General features: G+C 44.5%; 1 protein-coding gene across 4 annotated transcripts in view; it reads left to right on the plus strand.

Annotated features, from left to right (window-relative positions):
* The window catches only part of LRRC1 (leucine rich repeat containing 1), a 134,480-nt gene that overhangs the window by 51,673 nt on the left and 58,764 nt on the right, over window positions 1–24,043 (plus strand). For all 4 annotated transcript variants that reach the window (XM_082414340.1, XM_082414342.1, XM_082414341.1 and 1 more), the window contains exon 3: window positions 22,050–22,128. In XM_082414340.1, the coding sequence (XP_082270466.1) occupies window positions 22,050–22,128 (79 nt within the window). The remainder of the gene's footprint in view (window positions 1–22,049; window positions 22,129–24,043) is intronic.

A 24,043-nucleotide genomic window follows, 5' to 3' on the forward strand; every position in this document is an offset into this window, starting at 1 on the left:
AGTGTCCATCGATGGATGAATGGATAAAGAAGATGTGGTATGTGTATATATACATATATACACACAGGGAATATTACTCAGCCATAAAAAGAATGAAATAATGCCATTAGCAGCAACATGAATGGACCTAGAGATTATCATACTAAGTGAAGTAAGCCAGACAAAGACATATACCGTACGATATCACTTATATGTGGAATCTAAAATATGACACAAATGAACTTATCTATGAAATAGAAACAGACTCACAGACATAGAGAACAGAGTTGTGGTTACCAAGGGGGATAGAGGTGGAGGAGGGATGGATTGGGAGTTTGGGATGAGCAGATGCAAACTATTTATACAGGATGGATAAACAACAAGGTCCTACTGTAGAGCACAGGGAACTATAGTCAGTATCCTCTGATAAACCATAATGGAAAAGAACATGAAAAAGAATGTATAGATATGCATAACAGAATTCACGTTGCTGTACAGCAGAAATTAACACATTGTAAATCAACTGTACTTCAGTAATAAAAAAAAAAAACCCAACATGTGGAATGACAGTCTCTGCTCACTTTCTAATTAGGCTGTTTTCCTTGGTATCAGGTTGACAGTTTCCAGCTGTAAAAGTGGTTGAGGGTGAGTGGCCATGGCGCTTCATTTTTGATTTTGAGGTCACCTGTTTTGTCACGTGACTTGGGCTGGAGCCAAGAGATGCTAAGCCTCCAGGCAGCTGAGGGCTGGATGGCATCTCTCCGTAAGAATGGTGACAGCAATATGCTGCCATGACCAGAAACAATGCTCTGAGCTTATTAAGCTAGAAAAGACACGTCTTAGAAAAGGATGAAGAAGCCGAGGAGGAAAGGGGGACTGAGGAGCAGGACTGAGAACTGAAACTACAGGATTATATATAGAAATGATTTGGTTTTTATTTTATTTTATTTTATTATTTATTTATTTATTTATAAATTAATTAATTAATTAACTGGCTGCGTTGGGTCTTCTTTGCTGTGTGCAGGCTTTCTTTAGTTGTGGCGGGCGGGGGCTACTTTTCCTTGCAGTGTGCAGACTTCTCTTTGCGGTGGCTTCTCTTGTTGCGGAGCACAGGCTCTAGGCACACGGGCTTCAGTAGTTGTGGCTTGCGGGCTCTAGAGTGCAGGCTCAGTAGTTGTGGCGCACGGGCTTAGTTGCTCCACAGCATGTGGGATCTTCCTGGACCAGGGCTCGAACCCTGGCTCGTGTCGCCTGCATTGGCAGGCGGATTCTTAACCACTGCGCCACCAGGGAAGCCCAGAAAGGATTTGGTTTTCAAATTGGCTTTCTAAGTATTGAATATATCCTCAATCTAACACACCTGCTCCAAGCTAATAATAAATTTTGATTCTTACGTCTTTTCAGTTTGAAAAAGCCTTGGATCCAGGCCATTTTTTTTTTTTTTTTTTACTGTTTGTGGTTATCAACTATAGCTCATAATTATTATTTTTTTTAGTTCAAGCATCGTTTATTGAGTACTTACTGTGTTTGTGTAAGGCTCTTTGCTGAATTCTTCTATCCCTTAAGGAGGTAATTCTACAGGCACAACAGACATATGTAAGTAATTTAACATTAATGGCTTATACAGTTATACAAATAAAGTGCTCAGGGTACACAGAGAGGTGTCAGTTACAGTGTAACTGATTTGAAAGAGACTTGAGAGCATAATGGGGATTTTTGGTTTGAAGTTGAAATCATGCAGTCTTTAACAATTCTCATACTTGAGTTGCAAATTTGGAGGGAGTTAACGAGTGGATTCCTCAGCTGAGTTGTTGTTTGTTGGAAAATTTTTTCAAATGTTTGTTATACATTTATGGAGTCAATGATATCATTAAAAATGCAGATATCTCAGTGCTTGTCTGTTGGATACTCACTGAAAATTTTAAGATTCATCCAAAATCAGAGAAGAGGGAATTCCCTTGTGGTCCAGTGGTTAGGACTCGGCGCTTTCACCGCCGTGGCCCTGGGTTCAATCCCTGGTTGGGGAACTAAGATCCCACAAGCCGTGCTGTGCGGCTAAAAAATTCTCAAGGGCTCAACAGAATGAGAAATTTTATTGCTGATCAATTTACAGTCCCTTCCCATGTGTGTGTGTGTATGTGTGTGTGTGTGTGTGTTTGGTGGGGGTGTGTGGAATGGGGAGGTGGGTTGTGAGAGGCTCTGTTCTATATATTCAGGGATATATATATCTTCCTCCTTGGATGCACATGTTGCTTCAACTAGCGGCCACCAGGGTCCTTGTGGGAGGGGAAAGCAGGGTTTGTGCCTGGGTGATTTTTATGGGCTGTGTTGAGAAGTGGCCTACATCATCCCCATCCATGTTCTGTTGGCCAGTTTCATGTCCCCAACTTAACTGAAAGGAGGTGGGAAGTGCAGTTAGCTATTTACACAAGAAAAAGAGAAATCCAGCTGTTGGTAAGGCGTGAGCAGCAGCTGCCCCAACTGGCATTTAATTGAATCCTGGAATTGTACGGTTTTATGTCACTGATCACATACAGGCCTAGTAAACACACACACACAGACACACACACGATTCTGTTGCACTGTCACAACCTTCCAGTGAGTGACCCATTTGTAGGAAATTCAGATGTGTGCCCCCAAAGAGGAAGGGTAGCCTCCTTTCCACATCTGCACAGAAATGTGTAAACCCAGACACGGATCGACATGATGCCTGGCCACCCATTTGCTAACAGTTAGCATAAAACCTGTGCAAGTACGCATGATTTTTTTTAATTTGAATTTTTAGAAAGTGGTTTAAAGTATATTTTGAAAATGAGAGTTTTATGTATGAGGGATGTTTGAGGCACTTGCTCTGGGGAACATGGGGTCCTGAAAGATTTTCAGGACAGGGCTCACCATCTTGGACAAGTTATTTCAGTTCTCTGTGCCTCAGTTTCTTCATCTGGGAAATGGTATTGTGACTCTTAATAGAGGCTGTGTGTGTAAAGGGCTTAAAACCGTGTCTTGCACGTAATGAACACTCAGTGTTGGCTGCTGGAATTAACCCTATTATTGTCCTTTGTTTTGGGTCATGAGGATCTGCACTAGGGCTGTGAGAATAAGTATGCAGGGCAGGGATGAGGACACGAGCACGTCTGAAGGCTAGAGTGACACAGGTGAGGGAGGTTTCTACCTGAAGTGATGTCTAGATACTGTGTGCCTTATGCTAGGCATTGTGCTGTTTCATCACACCTGTATTTTATCTAATCCACACACCAATCTTGGGAGCTGGGTAGAAGCATCTCAGGATGACTGATGAGGATGAGGAAGCTGGGGCTTGAAGAAGTTGTGGTATGCCTCCAAGTTGTATTTCCAGTTAGTGATGGAGCTGAAATAAGAAACCCAGAGGGGTGGCACTTTTCATTACTTGGGGAACATTGAGCATGATAAAGGTAGGGCTGATAGCTGTAGTCTATTTTGAGAGAAAGAATATAGGCAATATTTATGACTAAGTACTCTTTGCATTTGGAGATGAAAATAGGAGAAAGTCATCCTAAGAGATTTAAACTCATGAAATTCTACCTAGTGAATGAATTCAACCACCAGTAGAAGTGGTCCACCCTATGAGGTGATTTGTCCATCTTTTATGGCCAAAAAGGAAATATCATCTAACGAAAGAAAGTAGGGCTTTCTTGGGACGCTCTTATGTGACCCTTCTAAGGTCATCGTTGTGCCGTCTTGGCAAAAGACCGGTGTGTTGCCAGAAGGGTAGAACAAGGAAAGCCAAAAATGAAGACTGTATGGGGCTCTACCTTTGAAAGAAGAGTAAAGAGATTAGACAACGTGAACGTCCCAGGTCCCTTGGAAGTAGGTGTGGCCCTCTCCTATGGAGAGGACTTTGTCTCTAACTGCCAGTGGCTAAGATCATCCCATGTTCTTTTCTCAGAGTGTGAATATTCTGCAAGCACTGTGATGGGGCATTTAATTCTCGATAAGGATGCTGAAGACAGGTGATACGCTGACACGTTGACATTAGTACCTGGCTCCATCGGCATACAGATTGATCACTGGTCCCACGTGAATTTTCTTAGCGTGGCACACCTTTTCATAGCCTTATCTTCTCTGAGCACACTGCCACTGACCTGGCAACTGGATGACTCACCTGCTTAACCCACCAGCATTCCTCTCACCCATGGAGTACACCTGAGGCTCTGCCTGGGCTAGCCAGCAGGCTTCCCTCTGGGAAATTCTTCTTTGCAACATAGAGTAGCCCCAATTTAGCTGGTGTCCTTTTTTTTTCTTTTTTCTCGCTGTACTTAAAGTGAATTCCATTTGACCTGTCCTTGAGAAGACTGGGGAAGGGTAGAGCAAGGAATTATCAGGATCATTTCTTTTCCAGCTTATGTTTTTTAAAGCACATGTTGCTTGTTGAGAATTAATAATAAGGAAATGTAAAGAAACACTGTTGAAAAACCAAGAGAACAGTGTGAATCTTTATCCTCAGAATACTTACTGAGGGCTTACTGTGTACGAGCTGTGAGGCCAAGCAAGCGCGTCGTGTGTTATCTCCTTTAACCGTCAAACCACCTCCAAGAAGGAAATTTGCATCCCCCTTTTTAACAGGTGAGAAAACCGAGTCTCAGGTTTAAAAACCTTGTCTTTGGTGGCAGGGTGAGTGAGCAGTGGATCCAGGTTTGTTAGATTCCAAATCACAATTCTGTCTCCTCAGTAGAAAAATTGTATATCTTACTACCCAGAAATAGTCATCAGTAATGTTTTTATGTATTCTCTTTATCTTTTTCCTTTTCATAACCTGCTTCACAAAAATTGGGGTTATGCACCACATAGATATTTCTGTCTTGCTTTCGTTCACTTCACATAGGTTTGCGAACATTTCCCAAACCTTTATTGTTAAACATTTAACTGTTTTAACAAGGCAGATTCATCAATAACTCTTGCCTTTTTGTCTTTCTGGAGAAAACACGAATTGATCTGTAACTTTAATACCAACAGGAAGCTAGCTATAGGTTTCAAAGGTAGGATTGGTGTAGATAACCAACAAGATGGAGACATTTCCAGAGGATGTGATAAGTTAAAGGCAGCCAGACAGAGTGAGGTAAGAGGTGAGTAAGCAGTTTAGAAGTCTCTACCTGACTTAGGATTCTCGTGCTGAAATCAGTCAGGGAGACACAGCCACCCCCAGGGCCATGCGGCTGCAGAGAGAGGTCCACGGGAAAGAACGTGGGCAGAAGCAGACCGAGCCCTAGTGCTCCGCTGCTGTTAAGGTTCTGTGAAGCAATCAGCTCCGTGTTTACCTAACATATGTTTTGTTTGTGAAGGTGCTCAGTGGAAGTGCCATTGCACGTTAAGGGTTGATGCCCTGGAGTGTTTAACTTTGCTCTTCACCCTTTGTTTGATGGCGTTGCAGGATGTGAAAGCATAGGCTTCCTCCATTCAGTGGGGTGGATGAGTGGTGGACCAAGAGGAACAAGGGGGCCTGAGCAAGGTAGACAAACATGGGAGGGCCAGGTGCCAATGACTCCACACGCGTCCCCAGCAAAAGGCGGCCTGGAGCTGGGGAGTGGGGTGGGGGAGCCCCAAGTAACACCACAGAGGCCTCAACTAAGTCGGGGCGGCAGCAGGCACCCCGGGAACTGAGTGGGTCACGGGTGTTCCTCCCTCCCTCACCTAACTCGGGCCTTCGAAACTTTTTTCAAATTTAATTTTTATCTTGTATTGGACTACAGTTGATTTACAATGTTGTATTAGTTTTAGGTGTACAGCTAAGTGATTCAGTTACACGTATACATACATCCATTCTTTTTCAGAGTCTTTACCCGTGTAAGTTATTACAGAATACTGAGTAGAGTTCCTTGTGCTATACAGTAGGTCCTCGTTGGTTGTCTATTTTTATATATAGTAGTGTGCATATGTTAATCCTAAGCTCCTAATGTATCCCTCCCCCCGCCACTTTTCCTCTTTGGTAACCATACATTTGTTTTCTATGTCTGTGAGTCTGATTCTGTTTTGTAAGTTCATTTGTATCTTTTTTTTTTTTTTTAGATTCCACATGTAAGTGATATCATATGATATTTGTCTTTCTGCATCTGACTTAATTCACTTAGTATGATAATCTCTAGGTCCATCCATGTTGCTGCTAATGGCATTCTTTCATTCTTTTTAATGGCTAATATTCCATTATATGTATGTACCACATCTTTTTTATCCATAAGTCAGACCTTCTTATCAAGGTCCCTGCCTTGGGCTTTTTTCGTGGACCATTCAGCCTTTATATGTGACCCACTGGACCATGGCAAGGAGGTCTCCCTGTAGCTCGTTGGCATTTCCTAAGCAGATGCTCTGGTCTTCTGGAGACCTTCCCTGCAGCCAGCTGTAGTTATTCTTATTTCTAAAATGCCTCTTGACTGTGCTGGCAACTGTTCTGACCTTCCTCAGGGATCCAGATGGGAAGAGAGTAACTCAAATAAGTGTTCTAAATAACGGCAGAGTATTTCCTTGTGAAAGGCCCAACAAAGCACTGGTGAAGTCTTGGCTGGAACGCACACTTCACTGAGATAAGGGACAAGGGAGCAGGAACAGAGTTTTACAATGAGTTGTATTCATTTCCTGAATTTTTTAACTAGCACCAGGTATTCGAGTTCTGTGCTAGGAGCCAGTGGTAGCTGGCTAGTGGTAGATTGGTGATGGCTCTCAAGGGATTTAGGGGACAGGAATGAAAGGACCAGGTCCATCTGTGATGACAGGACGGTGTCAGAGGTGTGCCTGAAGGAGCCCAGGGTGGGGTGGGGTCTCCATCATTCCTGGGGAAGGGAAGAGTATTAAGAAGGCTTCCTGGGAAAGATGACATTTACTCAAGCTCTGAGGAACAAGTTGCAGGTAGAGACAAAGAAATGCAAGAAGGATGTGCCTGGGCAGATGATACAGCGTGTGTGTGTGTGTCTGAAGGTCTGAAATTTGGGAAATGCAAGATATTACTGTAGCGCATGGCAAGAGATGAGGCTGGAGAGAGGTGGATGGTGGCGGGATCACGGGGGCCTGTGGGCTCGGCTAGGGAGTGTTTTCTTGAAACCCGGGGGGTGGGGGTAGGGTTGGCGCTGTGAAAGGGTGTCCAGCCGGGGAGTGACTCCCAGGTCACCCGGCACCAGCAGGGAGCATGGGGTTGAATGGGGGCAGCCTGGAGGCAGGAGGCTAGGCATCCATGTGGGTAATGGAGAGACTGGAGGGGGAGCAGGAAAAAGGGAGATACTGGACCAGGCGTGTGGGTGACAGATGGGGAGGGGATGTGTTGGATGTGGAGGGAAGGGCGAGTGAGAGGTCTGCGACTGGGATAAACTCCCACTTCCCACCGTGGGGAGACGGGAGATGCAAGACAGGACAGGACTGAGGGCAAAGATGAGGGGGAGATGCCTTTGGAAGATCCCAGTGGAGGTGTTCGGTGGGCAGCTGAGTATCAGGGTCTGAGGCTCAGGGGAGGTGAAGGTTTGGGAGGCATCCTTGTGGAGGGGATGGTTGGGGCTGCGAGAATGAAGGGCAGGTGCGTGCAGGTGCGTCACGGTTTAAGGCAGAGCAGAGGAAGATCCAAGAAGGAGCGGCGGGAGGGCTGCTCAGCAGTGCTGGCTGGTGTCGTAGACAAGCCGAGCGAGAGTGTGGCCGACTGCCACCATGTCAGGCTCCCCAGAGGACTGACCTCATGGGTGGAGCTAACGCTTGCAGATCATGGATGAAGTTGTCACCACAGATGAGACGGTCCAGGCACGGCTGCGGGAAGGCAGGACCTTGGGGAGCACTGTCGTGAAAGGACTGATGAAAAGGAACCTGAGACAGAGGCTGGGAAGGAGCAGGCAGAGAAACAGGAGCATCCCAAGACCTTGCCTGGGAGCCAGATGTGGGAAGCACATCCGGGAAGGCTGCCTGGAAAAAGGGGCTGGATGGGCAGTAAACGTGGGCTGATTTGGCATCTGGGAGGTCATCTGTGACCGGAGAAGCGACGCCAGAGTGGTTTATGGCATTCATTGCTTGTCGTTTTGTGCGTTTCTCCGGACTCTCTTTGCGAGATGAGAGAAGTGCTTGAAAAACACCTGCAGCCCCCAATTCCGGGAGGAAACAACAGCCATCACGATTTCCTGCTGGATCTGCCAGTTCTAAGGCACGGGAGCGACCCTGACGTGATGTGTGTCTTGGACGGCTGACCATGATATAATTAATGGGGGAGTTTCATAAGTTGGGTCATAATGTGTATGGGTTTGATGGGTGTCTGGCATGGGAATGAGCCGTCTCAGGCACAGCCAGAAGGCAAAAGGTGGGGGGAACCAGTCACCAATATTCTTTTTTCTGGAGTCTCGTCGTCAGCGATGGTTGGGACGAGAGTGGACTCTGGCATTTTAAGCCTGGTTATTCCATGTTAAGTGTTGAGGACCACAGACGGTGTTCCTCCTTCTAAGATCCTTTAATGGTTGCATTTACCCATTGTATTTCCAAGTTTATTTCACCTTGGGATTTTTTTTTTTTGTAATTAGGAAAGCAGCATATGGTTCATTATAAAAAGTCAATGAAGACACAGACCTACTAGAGAATGGACTTGAGGATATGGGGAGGGGGAAGGGTAAGCTGTGACAAAGTGAGAGAGTGGCATGGACATATATACACTACCAAACGTAAAATAGATAGCTAGTGGGAAGCAGCCGCATAGCACAGGGAGATCAGCTCGGTGCTTTGTGACCACCTAGAGGGATGGGATAGGGAGGGTGGGAGGGAGGGAGACGCAAGAGGGAAGAGATATGGGAACATATGTATACGTATAACTGATGCACTTTGTTATAAAGCAGAAACTAACACACCACTGTAAAGCAGTTATACTCCAATAAAGATGTTAAAAAAAAAAAAAGTCAATGGAGGCAAAGTTTAAGTCATCAACCTGCCCTTCCCACTTGCAGACTCTCCCCGCCCTGGTGAGGTTGCCCGTGTTGGGTGTCACACTACACGGGGCTTATTTTTATGACACCTCTTTTCCCCACTGCATTTTGAGATCACTGTGGGCAAAGGGCATGCCTCTGTTACTCACCTTTGCCTCCTTAGCTTCTGCCACACAGCCTGACATAAGTCGCCAGGGTTCACCAAGTATTAGCTGCATAAATAGTCTGATATATGGGCACGTGAATGAATAGGGTGCTGTCTTATGCTTTGCCCTTGGGGCCATTGCTTCCGTTTTAACTTCAGAGAGAAACTGGATACAAGAGGAGAGCCCCTGTTTTTGTCACTTTTTGATTTGTAGGAGCGCTTATTCTCTGAATGGTGCTTTGTAACAAGGTGCAGGGTCTGCAGCCCCTCTATCCAGCCTTAGGTGCAGATTTCTTGAATTATGTGAATTAATCAGTTCAGAAACTGGTAGATGGCTGGCAGAGAATCAATGAAATGTGAGGTTTAGCACTTCCATGGCATTATAAGGTGTGATCTTTATAACGGATTTTAAGTTCTTGAAAAGAAGCACATAGGAACTTCGAGAAACTTTTATTGTGCTTTCTCTGCACGTCAGGAACTGGGATGTTATCACAGATAGAGCAGAAGGAAGAATCCTGTCCAAGAAACGACAAGCTACAGTCTATCCCCAGAGGCCTACAAACCATGTGGGCAAAACCATGCTTGTAGGTTTAAAAGGGAGGATGGAGAAAAAGATGACAAAGTCCAGCAAATCAGAATGTCCTGCTGACCATCAGACCACAGAGAAAGGGGATTTCAGGTATGATGGGAGCAAGAATTCTTTCTACCCGGAAATTTAGACTTTGGATTTTGGTCTTCCTTCCTTCACTTGGAGCAGTGTTTCTCCAGGTGGGCTCTGGGACCACCTGCGTCAGAATCTTTGTTAAAATTGCATATTTCCCACCCTCCCCAAGGACTACACGTTCAGAATTCCCAGAGCAGGATCCCCAGAGTCTGCATTTTAATCTCCGGGGAAACTCATGTAAATTAAATTGAGGCCAGGAGCCACTCATTTAAGAACCTAACCATAACCATAATTTGAAAAGATACATGCACCCCAGTGTTCATGGCAGCACTATTTACAATAGCCAAGACATGGAAGCGACTTAAATGTCCATTGACAGATGAATGGATAAAGAAGATGTGATTGATATATCTGTCTATCTATCTCACAGATACACAGATGTATATATATATACCCCCACACACACATACACATATATACAATGGAATACTACTCAGCCATAAAAAGAATGAAATAATGCCATTTGCAGCAACATGGATGGACCTAGAGATAATCATACTAAGTGAAGTAAGTTAGAGAAAGACAAATATATGATATCACTTATATGTGGAATCTGAAAAACAAAAGATACAAATGACCTTATATAGAAAACAGAAATAGACCCATGGACATAGAAAACAAACTTATGGTTACCAAAGGGAAACGGGGGGAGGGATAAATTAGGAGTTTGGGATTAACAGGTACACACTACCGTATATAAAATAGATAACAAACAAGGACCTACTGTATAGTACAGGGAACTCTACTTAATATTCTGTAATAACCTATAAGAGAAAAGAATCTGAAAAAGAATCTGTCTGTATATATCTATATATCTGAATCACTTTGCTGTACACCTGAAATTGTTACTAATATACCTTTTCATCTGTGAGTGGACAGCTTATATATTTAAGCCCTTAAGCTCTTTTTCTACAGTATTTTTTGGAATAGCATAAACATGTTTTTGAGCCCTTTTTAGAATACTTTTGCACTCCGTTTTCTAGTTTAACCTCTTTTCTTTTTAGGGTTAATGTTGAAAAAGTGTACTTGTATTACAGGTAGAGGGAGTTCTTAAAAATTGATTTTATCTAAAAATGGGAAGGAGGCTGTTAATTAGATTCAAACAGACCCCCTTTCCATCTTTACCCTGCCTCTTTCCCCTACTCTTGTCCCCATCTTCTTCCGAACAACAAGACAGCTTTACTTTACCTCCCATCACTGTTCTGGCTCCCTTTGAAGCAGTCTGATCAAGCAAGCCCTCAGCACACGCAGCCTTACGTGTTGTAGGCTGGGCTTCCGTCTAAGAGCAGAAATAGCTTTACTCTGGAGGTGGATAGTGGACAGGAGCTGTGAGTGATTGTCGGGTAAGTTGGGTACCACACCAGCACAGCCAGGGCCTCATCATCAGCGGGCCCTGACCTGGCTGCATCTTATATTCACCTGAGGTAGGGTTTTTTCGTTTGTTTGTTTTTGTTTTTTTTTTTTTTTAAATTTATTTATTTATTTATTTATGGCTGTGTTGGGTCTTCGTTTCTGTGCGAGGGCTTTCTCCAGTTGCGGCAAGCCGGGGCCACTCTTCATCACGATGCGCAGGCCTCTCACTATCGCGGCCTCTCTTATGGCGGAGCACAGGCTCCAGACGCGCTTGCTCAGTAATTGTGGCTCACGGGTCTAGTTGCTCCGCGGCATGTGGGATCTTCCCAGACTAGGGCTCGAACCTGTGTCCCCTGCATTGGCAGGCAGATTCTCAACCACTGTGCCACCAGGGAAGGCCCTGTTTTGTTTTGTTTTTTCTTTAATGCCATATAGTTGATTTACAGTGTTGTGTTAGTTTCTGGTGTACAGCAAAGTGGTTCAGTTATATAAATATATATTCAGTTATAAAAATATATATGTAAATAAATATAAAAATATATATATTCTTTTTCAGATTCTTTTCCATTATAGGTTATTACAAGGTATTGAATATAGTTCCCTGTGCTATACCGTAGGACCTTGTTGTTTATTTATTTTATATATAGTAGTGTGTATCTATTAATCCCAAGCTCCTAATTTATCCCTCTCCTCCCCCCACCCTTTCCCCTTTGCTAACTGTAAGTTTGCTTTCTGTGTCTGTGAGTCTGCTTCTGTTTTGTAAATAAGTTCATCTGTATCATTTTTTTTAGATTCTACATAGAAGTGATATCATATGATATTTGTCTTTCTTCCTGGATCCCACCCAGGCTGACTTACTGGAATCTCGGGCGATGATGGCACCAGGTGATTCTGATGTGCATTCAGGGCTGAGAACCAATTAGGTTAAATGCCTCAGTGTTTCTTGGGGGCTTGAAGACCCTTTGTACTCTGCATCTCCAGGAGAGTTGGATTAAAATGCAGATGCCTTCTCCAGACCCTAGACCCTGTGAATCCATTGGCTCGGAGTGGGCCCAGCCCTTCAGCAAGTAAGCGCTCCGAGTGATTCTTCTGTTCTGTGAAATTTGGTAATCCCCAGCCTCTGGGATCCTCAGTGTTTTTTTTGGCCCCGGGTTAGGGATGTGCCCTGGGAGGGGCTGGTGGGAACTCTTGACCGTCAGCGTTCTGGCGAGTTCATCTGGGCCAGGAGGCTTCTCCCTGCACTTGTGGAGAACACATTGTCCCACCCCCGGCCCTGCGCCCTGTCCTCTGTTGTCTGTGTTCCACAGAGCGTGGCTTTAGGAGTCTGAATGACTCACCCCAGCCTGTGGTCTGTCAGTTGGCAAACACCGTGTGTGGTGTGGTGGTGTGAGAGGATGTTTATCTCAGCTGACGGTCACAGATGCTAATTGGAAAGGTGAAGTACACTTATAAAGGTGTCACGAGCAGCACGGGGCCAGACCCACAGAATCCACCTGCAGGGAGACCCTGACCCCAGGTGCTTATCTGCAGTTCAGGGGAGGGAAAGGGTCTGTGGTCTCAGAAGATGGAGGAGCTTGGGGGAGAGCAGAAGCCTTCATTTCTGGATCACAGCATCCTGGATCCATTGGAAGACCTCATTTCCCTAGAGAATTTTGGTGCATAAATACCAGGAGTTGTGATTTTGTCCATATTAAATGGGAGTAATTAAAATGAGCGGTAATTTTGAGTGACTGTTAAAATAGCTGATGAATACAAATATTGTTTTTTGGTTTCGATATTTAGTTGCTGTTATCCTGAGGTTTAAGTAGACATTTCAAAATCCTATATATTTTATTTTGGGAGGAGGGCAAATAGAAAGAATGCCAAACTGTCCACATTCCCTCCACCCCCCCTTCTCATTCTGTATGAAACCTAACATGTGCTTTTCTGTAATTCTTTCTTTCTGGTGAATTTTTTTTTTTTTTTTCCAAAACAGGAGATCTTATATCTCGGGGCATATTTGTGTTTATTGAGCCAACTCTGCTGGGGAGGAAAAGCTGAGGCGTAAAGGTTATTTTTGTAATTGTGGCTGGAATTAGGTGAAAACCCTCTGGGCTGGGAAAATTTTTTCCCAGCACAAGTTACCAAGACTCAAAATAAGACTTTGACAAAGGGCCGGTGTCCCACCTTCCCCATGCACCACTCAGAGGCCATGCCAGCCTTTCTGCCCTGCACTGTGTGTTCCCATTTTTCCTTCCAGACGCTGGAAAGGCTGCCGGGGCAGGAATCACGTCTTTTGTCTACAAAGGCCGGCTGCCTCCTGGGCGAGTCCCTGGGTGTTGGAATAATGTGATAAATGAGTCGGTGCCTTTGAAAACAAAAAATGTCCACTTCACATTATTATTTTTTTCCCTGCACACCCTGAGGAACAGCTGGGGCAGCAAATGCAGACTGGGATCACGCGTTCATACTGAGCCTTTCTTGACAATCCCAGGTATTTTTAAGCAGGACGGTATCAGGCAGCCGGCAGTCAGCCAGCCCATTTGGCACACAGGGCCCTGTTTTACCTGAGCAGTAAATAGTCCTCAATGAAGCAGCATGATGTACAGAGCGAGCCTGAAGTCACAGCATTCAGTATTTCACCACGGCCCGGCAGCATCTCTTTTCACGCGCTCATTCTATTCACGGCTGGTTGTCTAGTCCTTGTGTTTGAATCCTGTCTTTGGCCGGGCCTGCATTCATGGTGTTTATACGTGACGGGATCCCCCTCTCCATGCCAGGGTGACCCTCCCGTCTTCCCTGCCCACTGCAGGCTGCATCACCTCGTGGATGCGGGGTTCATTGTTTGCTGAGGATGTTTCATGTTGGGGGTTTTGTCACTTGCCTCTGCTGTGGGAAGGGGCATCTCCCAGCCTGTGGGCTTCTCCCTCGTCTGCACCCACGCCTCCAGGTGCCCCTTCCGTCTTTCCCTGTGGATGTGGACAGGGACGGCGTTCTGAAGCCTCCGCCCTCAGCCTCCCCTCAGCCCTGCGTCCCCTCCGTGCTGCCTTCTGAGCAAAGACGGCCATGAGCATCCACGCTCCTTCATCCTACTTCTGTCTGCCTCTCCTCCCACCCCGCAGATGTCCCAGACAAAAAGATCAGACCCAAACTCGCTACAGTGAACTTTCCCCTTGACCTTGGTTTTCTCCTCAAGCCATAAGCCACTCCCTCCTCTTTCCCCTGAATCGCCAGGCTTTGTGATGGCACACTCCAAAGGCTCCAGGCTCGCAGACTTTCAGATTTAATGGAGCAGCAGGATTTATTTTAGAGGGATTGTGACACAGGATTGCTAAGTCTTTATTTTGATAAGAAGAACTCACTGTCATTGAGTAAAAAGCCAGGAGATTTCGAGGCCCCAGTCAGGCTATAATCTCTGATTAAACAGAGCCCAGAGGACAGTGACCCTTGTAAATACACACATCTGGCTTCATGGTCGGAAAGTCGTGTCACCGTCTCCCCGTTTCCCCATTTTGCTGGCCAGGAGCCCCGTGTCTGAGACTGGAGTCGGGCAGCTGCTGTGTGCCCTCCGCTCCTCTCTGTCCGCAGGAACCGGCGGGCGACCTGGCTTCTCCACCTTTGCGGTTTGATTCCCCTCAAACCACTCTCTCTGTTGGCGCCTCTGGAACGTGGCAGCAGATCCCTGAGGCTCAGCCCACGTCCCCTACCTGCTGGCCGCCCCGTAGACCCACCCTCTCGGGGACCTCTTTGCTCCCTCGACCTCTTGGCTCTGCCCCCAGCTGCCTGTCGGGGGCCCTCACAACAGAGTTCACCCACCCCGTCTCTGGGTGAGATGACTGCCCAGGCCTCTCTCGGAACCTCGGGCCTGTGTTCCCACCTCGTCTGTCTCCCCAGGTGCATTTCCTCCAGCATCTCTTTCTCCAGCACGTTTGGAGCCGATGGAATCTGACTGTCCTCTTCCTCGCCGTGAAGCAGATGGACCCGAATTTCAAAGCTCTGCTCCTCCGCACGTGAGCACAGTGACCTTGGGCTGCTTAGTTAATGTTTCCAGGCCTGCTTCTGCATCTGCTTGCGGGATGACCACCATCCATCCCACTGTCTGTTTTTGGGATTAGGTGATGCATGAAGACCCTCAGAAAGGCGTCTCTTCTTATCTGGGGCCACACGGTCAAGTGGTGTAACAGGGCTCGGAGGAGTTCCTCTTTCAGACCTGTACCTGTCACTTCCTGACCTTGAGTCTGTCCCCTGCTGTCCTCTCAGTGCCTGAGACCTGCTACTTGTGTCCAAGGTGGCGGTGACAACAACTGCCAGGTGACCGATTCCAAAGGGGGCTTCTCTGAGCTCCAGACAGTGGGGAGCAATTTCAAATCTTCCTCTAAAGTAGAAGTATTGTGCTAAAAAGTATAGGTGCACATGTGGTTGAAGGGAGGTGTGTGTGCACACGTCTCCATGGCGACCAGCACTGGCTGGTGGGCCCTGATGCACATTTATTCCCAGGAAAAGTCTCGAGGTGGCTTGTTGAATGTCACCGCAGAGGTCAGGGGAGGTTAGAGTCTGGTACCCAGGTGCCTCTGGGACGGCCAGGTTGCTGTTGGGTCACCTCTGCCCCTGGATCTCTGAGGGCAGTTCAGGGGTGGCTGTCGTTGCCATAGCGCCGTTTGCTTGTGCTGTCTTATTTTTCGTTTGTTTCTGATGTGGTTTAGTATCAGTGATGCGTTGAGGTACTGCCCTCAGCTCCTGATGGCTCGTGCAGCTGCACATTTCTCTGAGATGGGATAACAAAATGCTCAGGTAAAGACTCAGTTCCCTCTGTGCTGACAGAGGTCTTGAGGACAGTTTCCCCTCTGGTCTGAGTGTGTCGGGGTGAGAGGAGGGGGGGACCATGTGCCCCAGACCCCACACGTTGATAGAAAAAGTGACAAAGCCAGCCTGTGCCCCTCGGGGGGGAACACCTCCCCCCTCCTAGTCCTTTACATTTGTGTACTTTACCACGTTACCCTGTACATCATCTCATCGTACCTCTCAGTAGCCTGGGGTGGTGGACGCGGCAGAGAAGGCCAGCAGCCCTTTGCGAGGAGCAGGGCCGCCCGGCAGTGTAGTCATCCCCGTGTGCAGGGCCTGGAGTCTGTCTCCGGACCCCAGGCCCAGCGCAGTTGGTAATTCAGTAGTGTTGCACGCCTGCTGCGGGCCTGCAGACTTTCGTTCTGCTTCGCATTTCATGGTCTCTTGGTGGAGAGAGCCTCGTACTGTAACATCAGACAGTACATCAGACTGCGGACATCAGATAGGTCTTGAACCCAGGAGAAGAGATGCTGTTTATATAGAACCAGAAGAAATGCCAGTGAGTAATTCAGTTATTCAGAAAGAACTTATTCTGCTGCGCACGGGGGCTGCGATCATGGACTGGACAGGCCGTTTGTGCACCGTTCTCTGTGACAGGAAATGCCCTGGAAGGTTCTAAACTCCTTAGAAGGAGTCAGAAGGAAGGTCACACAGTCCAGCCTGTGTCTGTCCCAAGGGGGGCCCTGAGATGGTGATAGCTTTTCAGGAAAGAGCGTGGTCCACCTTGAGGCTTCTGGGCATCTGATTCCTTATAGAGGATTTCAGGCTAAGGCTCTGTATTACTTCTGTGAGTTAGGGGGCTGGGGAAGGTGGAACCCCAGCCTGATGTGTTAAAAATGGATGCTGAGAAAATAGCAGGAGGGCCAGGAAGGGCAAGCACTGTCCTTCTAAATCACTTTCTAAATGACAGTATCTGCGGTGAAAAGTGTATTCTCTCTCAGAAGCCCTTGGGCTCATGGTGCCAGGATGGTTGTCTGCTTGGTGGTGGTGAAGATTTTTGGCACTGCAGAGTTTAGGACTGATTATCAGTCGCCTGTATACAGGTGGTAGTAATGGTTATATTGGTAAACAACAGATTCAGTATTTTTAGTTTTTAAGTACAACCACATCTCACTAACTCAAAGCAATTCTGATTCAGACATGATGGTAGTTTAGAGTGGGTCTGAACTGAAGGTTATTTTATGAAAATTGTAGGGAAGAGATTACTTAATTTTACAATCACTTTCAGACATTTCGTAAATATCAAATTTTATGCTTTTATTCTTGGATGTATATAAGACAAAGCCAGTTTAAATACATGAAAAATATGAGTAAAGATTTTTTTTTTGTTTCACCTTATATAGAAGCTTGAACTAAGCTGAATGTTGGCAGTTATAAGTTTGGGGGTACCTTCTTTAATGAGAGGAAAAACCTCATGAGTTATATCTAATATTTGTATGTAAATAGATGTTCATTCAGGGTTTTATTCCTTCTCAGATAGAAGCAAAAGCCCTCTCAGGCTTCTCATCTCTATTAATAACGCCACTCTTCTTCAAATTATTCAGCATTCATTTGCAGCAACATGGATGGACCTAGAGATTATCATACTAGGGTGCAGTAAGTCAGACAGAGAAAGACAAATATCATATGATATCACTTATACGTGGAATCTAAAATATGACACAAATGAACATATCCATGAAACAGAAACAGAATCACAGACATAGAGAACAGACTGGTGGTTGCCAAGGGGCAGGGGGTTGGGGGAGGGATGGAATGGGAGGCTGGGGTTAGCAGATGTAAGCTTTTATACATAGGATGGATAAACAACAAGGTCCTACTGTAGAGCACAGGGAACTATATTCAATATCCTGTGATAAACCATAATGGAAAAGAATATAAAAAAAGAATATATATATATATGTATAGCTGAATCACTTTGCTGTATAGCAGTAATTAATACAACATTGTAAGTCAGTTATATTTCAATCAAAAAATTATTTGGCTTTGAATGGAAAATAGTGGTCCTCTCTACTGATCCCCCACCCAGTATAAAAAAGAGGTCCCGTAGAGTGTACTATGTGCTTTTATTTGTGTGACTCTCCTTTATTCTTGTGCAACCCTAAGCTGGAGCTGTGATTATCCCTCTTTCAGAGAAGAGGAAACTCCTTGTCTGGCAAATTAATTGTAAACAGCTCAGCCTGGCATTGGTAACCTTCTGTCAAGAGATCTCTCTGGCCTTCTCTCCAGATACGCCCAAACTGATATCCTGAAGTTCAGGCAAACTGTGCCCAGGGCCTACCCTCTCCCCACTTTGCATCCAGTGTCACATTCCTGCCTATGCTGCTCCTCTACTCTTATTTATTTGGTTCAAAGCGTTGTGTCCTTCTTTGTTTCATTTTCTCCCTTCTCTGAACTTCTGCAGCACTTAAGGCATGATATACTGGCATTATTTGAAAATATCTGTTGATGACCCATTTTACAGATAAGGAAATTAGGCACAGGTAGGTTATATAGTTTATCCGAGGGTGCAGACCTCATAAATGCGGAAAAGGTCGGTGGTCAGCCTTGGCCTCGTTGAGAAGTGGCTTTTGTCTATAGTTTTTCATATGTTTAGTCTTAAACCTCACATTTGTCCAGAGCAAAACACTTGGAAGACAGTTAAAGGGGATTTCAGCTGGGAATAACCTGCAGGCTTTATACTATCTCTTGTAAGAGATCTGGGACCAAGCAGTTTTCTTACTAGTGAAACAGAGATAATACCCACCCTACAGGGGATATTTCATGACTCAGATTAGAGAGCAACTGTCTTTGCAGAGATTTAGCAATGTGAGTTTCTCATTTATTCGTTCGGTACTCATGGGCTGTTTAAGCTTAGTACAGTCACCCCTCGGCCTCTGTGGAGGACAAAATACCAGAATCCGAGGATGCTCAAATCCCTTATATAAAATGGCATAGTATTTGCATATAACTTTGCGTATCTTCCCATATACTTTAAATCATCTCTGGATTACTTATAATACCTATTACAATGTAAATAGTTGTAAATACAGTTTAAATACTATGTAAATAGCTGCCCGATGAGGCAAATTGAAGTTTTGCTTTCTGTGGACCTTTCTGGAATATTTTTTTAACATTTTGATCCACAGTTGGTTGAATTCCCAGATGTGGAACCTGTAGGCCGACTGTACTATGTCAGCTTTGGGGAAACAGCAACAGACAAGGCCCACATGGTCTTTCTTCCCAGTGAGCCTAGAGTTTAATAAGGGAGATTGACCATCACCAAACAATTATTTAATTAAAACTGTAACAGATTTCAGGAACCTGAGAGCAGGGGGATCCAGCCGAATCTTGGGGCCCAAAGGAGGTGTCCCTGAGGGTGTGATATTATAGCTAAGTATTTAAGAAGGAACAGACGTTCCCTTCCTTAGTTTTCTGCTCTGATATTTTTAGTAATTTAAAGCAAACCAGTAAGCAGGACTGTTCTAGCCACACTGTTGCCTTCCTTGTCTAAAGCTCTTATTTTTACAGGCAAATACCTTCTTTTCAGTTAAATTAGCAACATGCGTATGGTAGAAAGAAATGGTCTTTGGAGTTGAGACCTATGTTCTGGTTGCTGATCTTGTGTACAAGCAGGTTTGCCTAGGGATGGAATGTCTTCCTACAAGGCAGCTCTGTCTGGACTGGGTCCAGCTGTGTTCTCTGGCAGTTGCTGTTGTTACCCTCAGATACCCTGACTCCAGACCAGCCCCGACCAGAGTTCATGTGTTCCTTGGTAGGCCCATCTTCCTGAGCTTCAGGGATGTTTCTGATGCTCTGAGAAATATTAAAGACTTCTACCAAATTGATGTGCTTTTCCTCTTTCTCTGTTTCCTTGATCTTTTCCTCAGATCAAGCAGAAAGCTGCTGTACAGTGTGTGTGTGTGTGTGTCAGCTTGATCTTCCCTAGCACTTGTGAGGTGACGGGTGCAGCCCTTGCACCTCTTTTTTCAGCCTTATGAAAACTGCTCACTAGGACCTGAAGTGGTGGCCGAGGAGGGGCAGTCAGGAGTGCAGGGCTGACCAGCACCTTTTACCTGGACAGGCCTCACACCCTGGATAGCCGTGCTGGTCCTGTAATGATGGATGGATGTACCTTTGTTCGTTCCTTCTTTTTTTTTTTGGTCTTTTCCTTTTTTTTAAAATTGAAGTCTAGTTGATGTACAATACTGTATAAGTTATAGGTGTACAAATATAGTTGTTCACAGTTTTTAAAGCTTATGCTCCACTTATAGTTATTATAAAATATTGGCTATATTCCCTGGGTTGTACAATATATCCTTGTAGCTTATTTTATACCTAATAGTTTGTACCTCCTGCTCCCCTCCCTCTATACTGCCCCCCACCCAACTGGTGACCACTAGCTTGTTCTCTTTATCTGTGAGTCCGCCTCTTTTTTGTTATATTCACTAGTTTGTTTATTCTTAATGTGGATAAGCCATATATATATATACATATATATATATATATATCGTGTGTGTGTATATATGTGTGTGTATGTATGTGTGTATGTGTACATATACACACACATGTATGTACACACATACATGCACACATGTATGTGTACATATGTATGTATTGTGTGTATATATGTATGTATGTGTGTGTGTGTGCGTGTATATATATATACTGCTATCATATTTATGAAACTAGGATCATGAATAGTATGTATTCTTCACTACCTTATATGACAATGCAAGGCAGAGAATTGTGTGAGGCAAATGTTACCCCAAATTTAAATATTTGCAGCTTTTAAATTTGTACTTAGAGCTTTTATGTAGCTTCTGATTACTTTGTGGTGTTGGAGCAGGGCATCCATTTTTCCCTTTATTTCTCCCATCTCCTTTTCACCCCCAATTTAGAAGTATTAGGTATGTTTTGGCTCTGCTTGCCTTTGTCGAGCTGGTGGAAGAAACGGAATGGGATCAAGAGAGCCTTTTCTATTTTAGTCCTTCTTAACATTAGTATGTCCAAAATAAATGTATTCTTGAAATTAAATGCTATGAACTAACCTTTTCCAGCCCTGAAAGCTGTAACCTCAGGGTTTAAACCAAGAGAAGGAGGAATTTAAAATGGCATTTTTGGTCATTTCAAGAATCGCAATGTTTAGTGGCAGGTAAACATGGGGAAAAATATTCAGCCTCATTAGTAATCAAAGGAATATAAAAGAAAATGTTGCCAGACTGTTTTACCAATAACATCGGCAGTTTTTCAAATGTAAGAGAAAGAAAGGAAGAAGGGAAAGATGTTGAATCGGGTGGGGGAAGTATAAAGGTGTACCTTGCCCCCTCGAAGGCAACTTAGCAGTATTTGTCAAGTGCTGCAGAGGTGTTAGTGCCTTTGACACAGTGATTACGCTCTGGGAGCTTAGCCTAAGGAAATAACCAGAAATGGACATAAATGTAATTATAACGTTAGGAACTTGGAAACAACCTAAGTGTCCAACAACTGGGGATTGGTTACATGAAGTATGAAAATGTGTGCAGTGGGCTTTTCTGCCACTAAGAATGGGAAACTATTTGGAAAAATAATGACAGGGGAAAAAGTTTGCAAAACAACATAAAGTAAAGCATGAACCTAGTATTTTGAAATATGATCTGTTTATACACTCACTCTGTATGTGTGTCTGACAATTAAAAACATACATCAGAATAAAATATTTTCTCTGGGTGATGGGAATGTTGGTGGTTTTTTATTCTTCACTGGAGTTTTCTGTATTTTCTAAATTATGCTTATAATCAGAAGAAATTCCATAATTTTAAAATGCATACTTTAGAATACTTCGTACTGATATAACCATATGAAACCATAGGGGAAATAAAGCCTAGAGGGAATTACAACCGAACGCCCTCAGTGACTTTTGATGAGGTGATGGGACTTGGTGGGGTGGTTGTTTTTTGTGTTTTTCTTGAACGTGCTTCTGTTTAGAATATATCTTATATTAGGAAAGCAAATGTAAAATAAATGTAGAAAAGTACTTTAGGAATCCATGCCATGTTTGAGCAGAGTTAGTACTTTGTAGATATTCCCTTGCTTGAGGATGATGAAAACTGTTAACAGTGGTGGTCAGTGATAGACATTTTCTTTCCTTCTGCAGATATTCCTGAAATTCCAGAGAGCATCTCATTCTGTAAAGCACTACAGATCGCTGACTTCAGCGGAAACCCACTGACTAGGTAAACTTTCTGCTTGCTTTTCTGTCCATAGTACTAAGGGTACCCTTTTTGAACACGGGGACGTCGGGAGCCCCTCCTGTGGCTCCTGGCTCAGTCATGAGCCCACTGACCAGTGGATTCCAGGCGCCTGTGTTGCCAGGGTAACCGAGTTGATGCCCAAACAGCAATGCAGGGACAGCCCTCCAGAGTCCATTCTAGATGTCTCTCTGGGCCAGGTGGGCCCATTTATAAAATTTCTCAAGACTCTTTAAGCAACCTCGAAGAAAGGAAAGTACTCTTCCTTTCCTTTCCATTCCTTTTTTTTTTTTTTTTTTTTAAAGCGTCTAGAAAAATTGAGATTGAGCTAAAATTTGGGATTCATCTCATCTGTCTCAAAATTGCTTGGATCTTCTTGGGTATGGAGTGCTGGGGAATGCCCTATTTCGTTTTGTTTTTCCCATATCTGCTTATTTTTAAGAAGTATAAGTATGTCTTAAAAACAATTCTGGTTTTTGTCTTTTGAATTTTAGTTATTATGTTACTAGTAATGTTTATTTTTATGAAAAATAGTACTCTAGTAAGCTCTAGCCTGATAGCTTTCTAACTCACCACCGTTGTCACATCTCATCGTCTTTCTTAACCATCATCCATACGGTTGTCCCTCTTTCTCAAACCTTTCTGTAGCTCCCCGTCCCTGTAAGATCAAGTGGGAGCTCCTGGTGTGCTGTGCAGCCTTCCACCTGCCCTCTGTCTGACCTTGGCCGGCCTTTTCACCTGCATGGCCCTCAATTGCCTTGTCTGATGTTGTGTCCTCTGTAATAAAGGGCTCCAGGTCTCTGATTTCACTCCCCCTCTGTTTTGACTGTGCCAACCCTTTCGCTCTCCTTTAAGATGCAGCCTGAGCATCACATTTCTTCAGGGGGCCTTTCCTGACGACTCCCCGCGGCCCCTCCTCTGGGCCCCGTAACGCTCTCTGCGTACTTTTCTCATAACACTCGAAACCTACACATAAATGATCACTTTGACCAAGGCCCCCCAACGAGATGTATTCCTCTGTCATTTATGGTTCTATCTGCAGCCCTACTGTACTTTCTGGAATGGAGTGAGCCCTCAGTGTTTGTTGAACTGAGCTGAGCTATTTGTGCTCAAGGCAGCTCGTAGGGTTGGGCAGCTGGGAAATATTATGCTGCTCTGGAGTTTTTTTGTTAACTCTTCAGTTGCTTAATCCCCTGTCTACTTCTTTAGTGTTTTCCCCCTAATGTCTGCTGATATGTGACTTTATCATCATTTCAAAACTCTCTCGACCAGAACACACTGCATCATATGAGGCCTTACTCAGCTTTCACCCTGGACTCGTTTTTGGCAGGTTTCTTAAAGGAAAGCCGTTTTAATCTGGCAGGTGTGCTCTTTTAAGAATTCAGACGATGTCTGTGAGTTGAAGGGACCTTAAAAATTATTCAGCGTGGCCGAGTGATTTTTTGGCTGAAGAAACTGAGGCTCCAAGAGGTGAAATGACCTTTCAAGATCATGCAGCCTCTGAGCAGCAACTCAGACTAGCTTTCCTCTCTCCCGACCTTAAGTCTGGCCTTCCTCATCGGGTCACATCACTAGTTTGGCTCTTAATGTTAAGAGCCAGTGAAAAAAGCAAATCAGCCATTTAAAGATACAATTTCCTTATATTTACGATCATTTTAGCTAGTTTTAAAATTATATATAGTTTCTGGTAAAAACTCAGAACAGTTAAGTTGCATCTTTTGAAATATAAATTTAAAAAATCTTAGCTCTATTACACTATGGAAGAGGTTGCAACTTCGTAAAAACTATTCCTGAGAATGTATTTCATCGATTATGAAAATCCTAGTTAATACTCTCGTCTTTCGGGGCCTGGATTTGGTTTTGAAGTTTGGAATTACCTGTATTAGATGTCAAACAGCAT

This window comes from Balaenoptera physalus, assembly GCF_965194825.1.
Source record: "Balaenoptera physalus genome assembly, chromosome: 11".
Taxonomy (NCBI): Eukaryota; Metazoa; Chordata; class Mammalia; order Artiodactyla; family Balaenopteridae; genus Balaenoptera; species Balaenoptera physalus.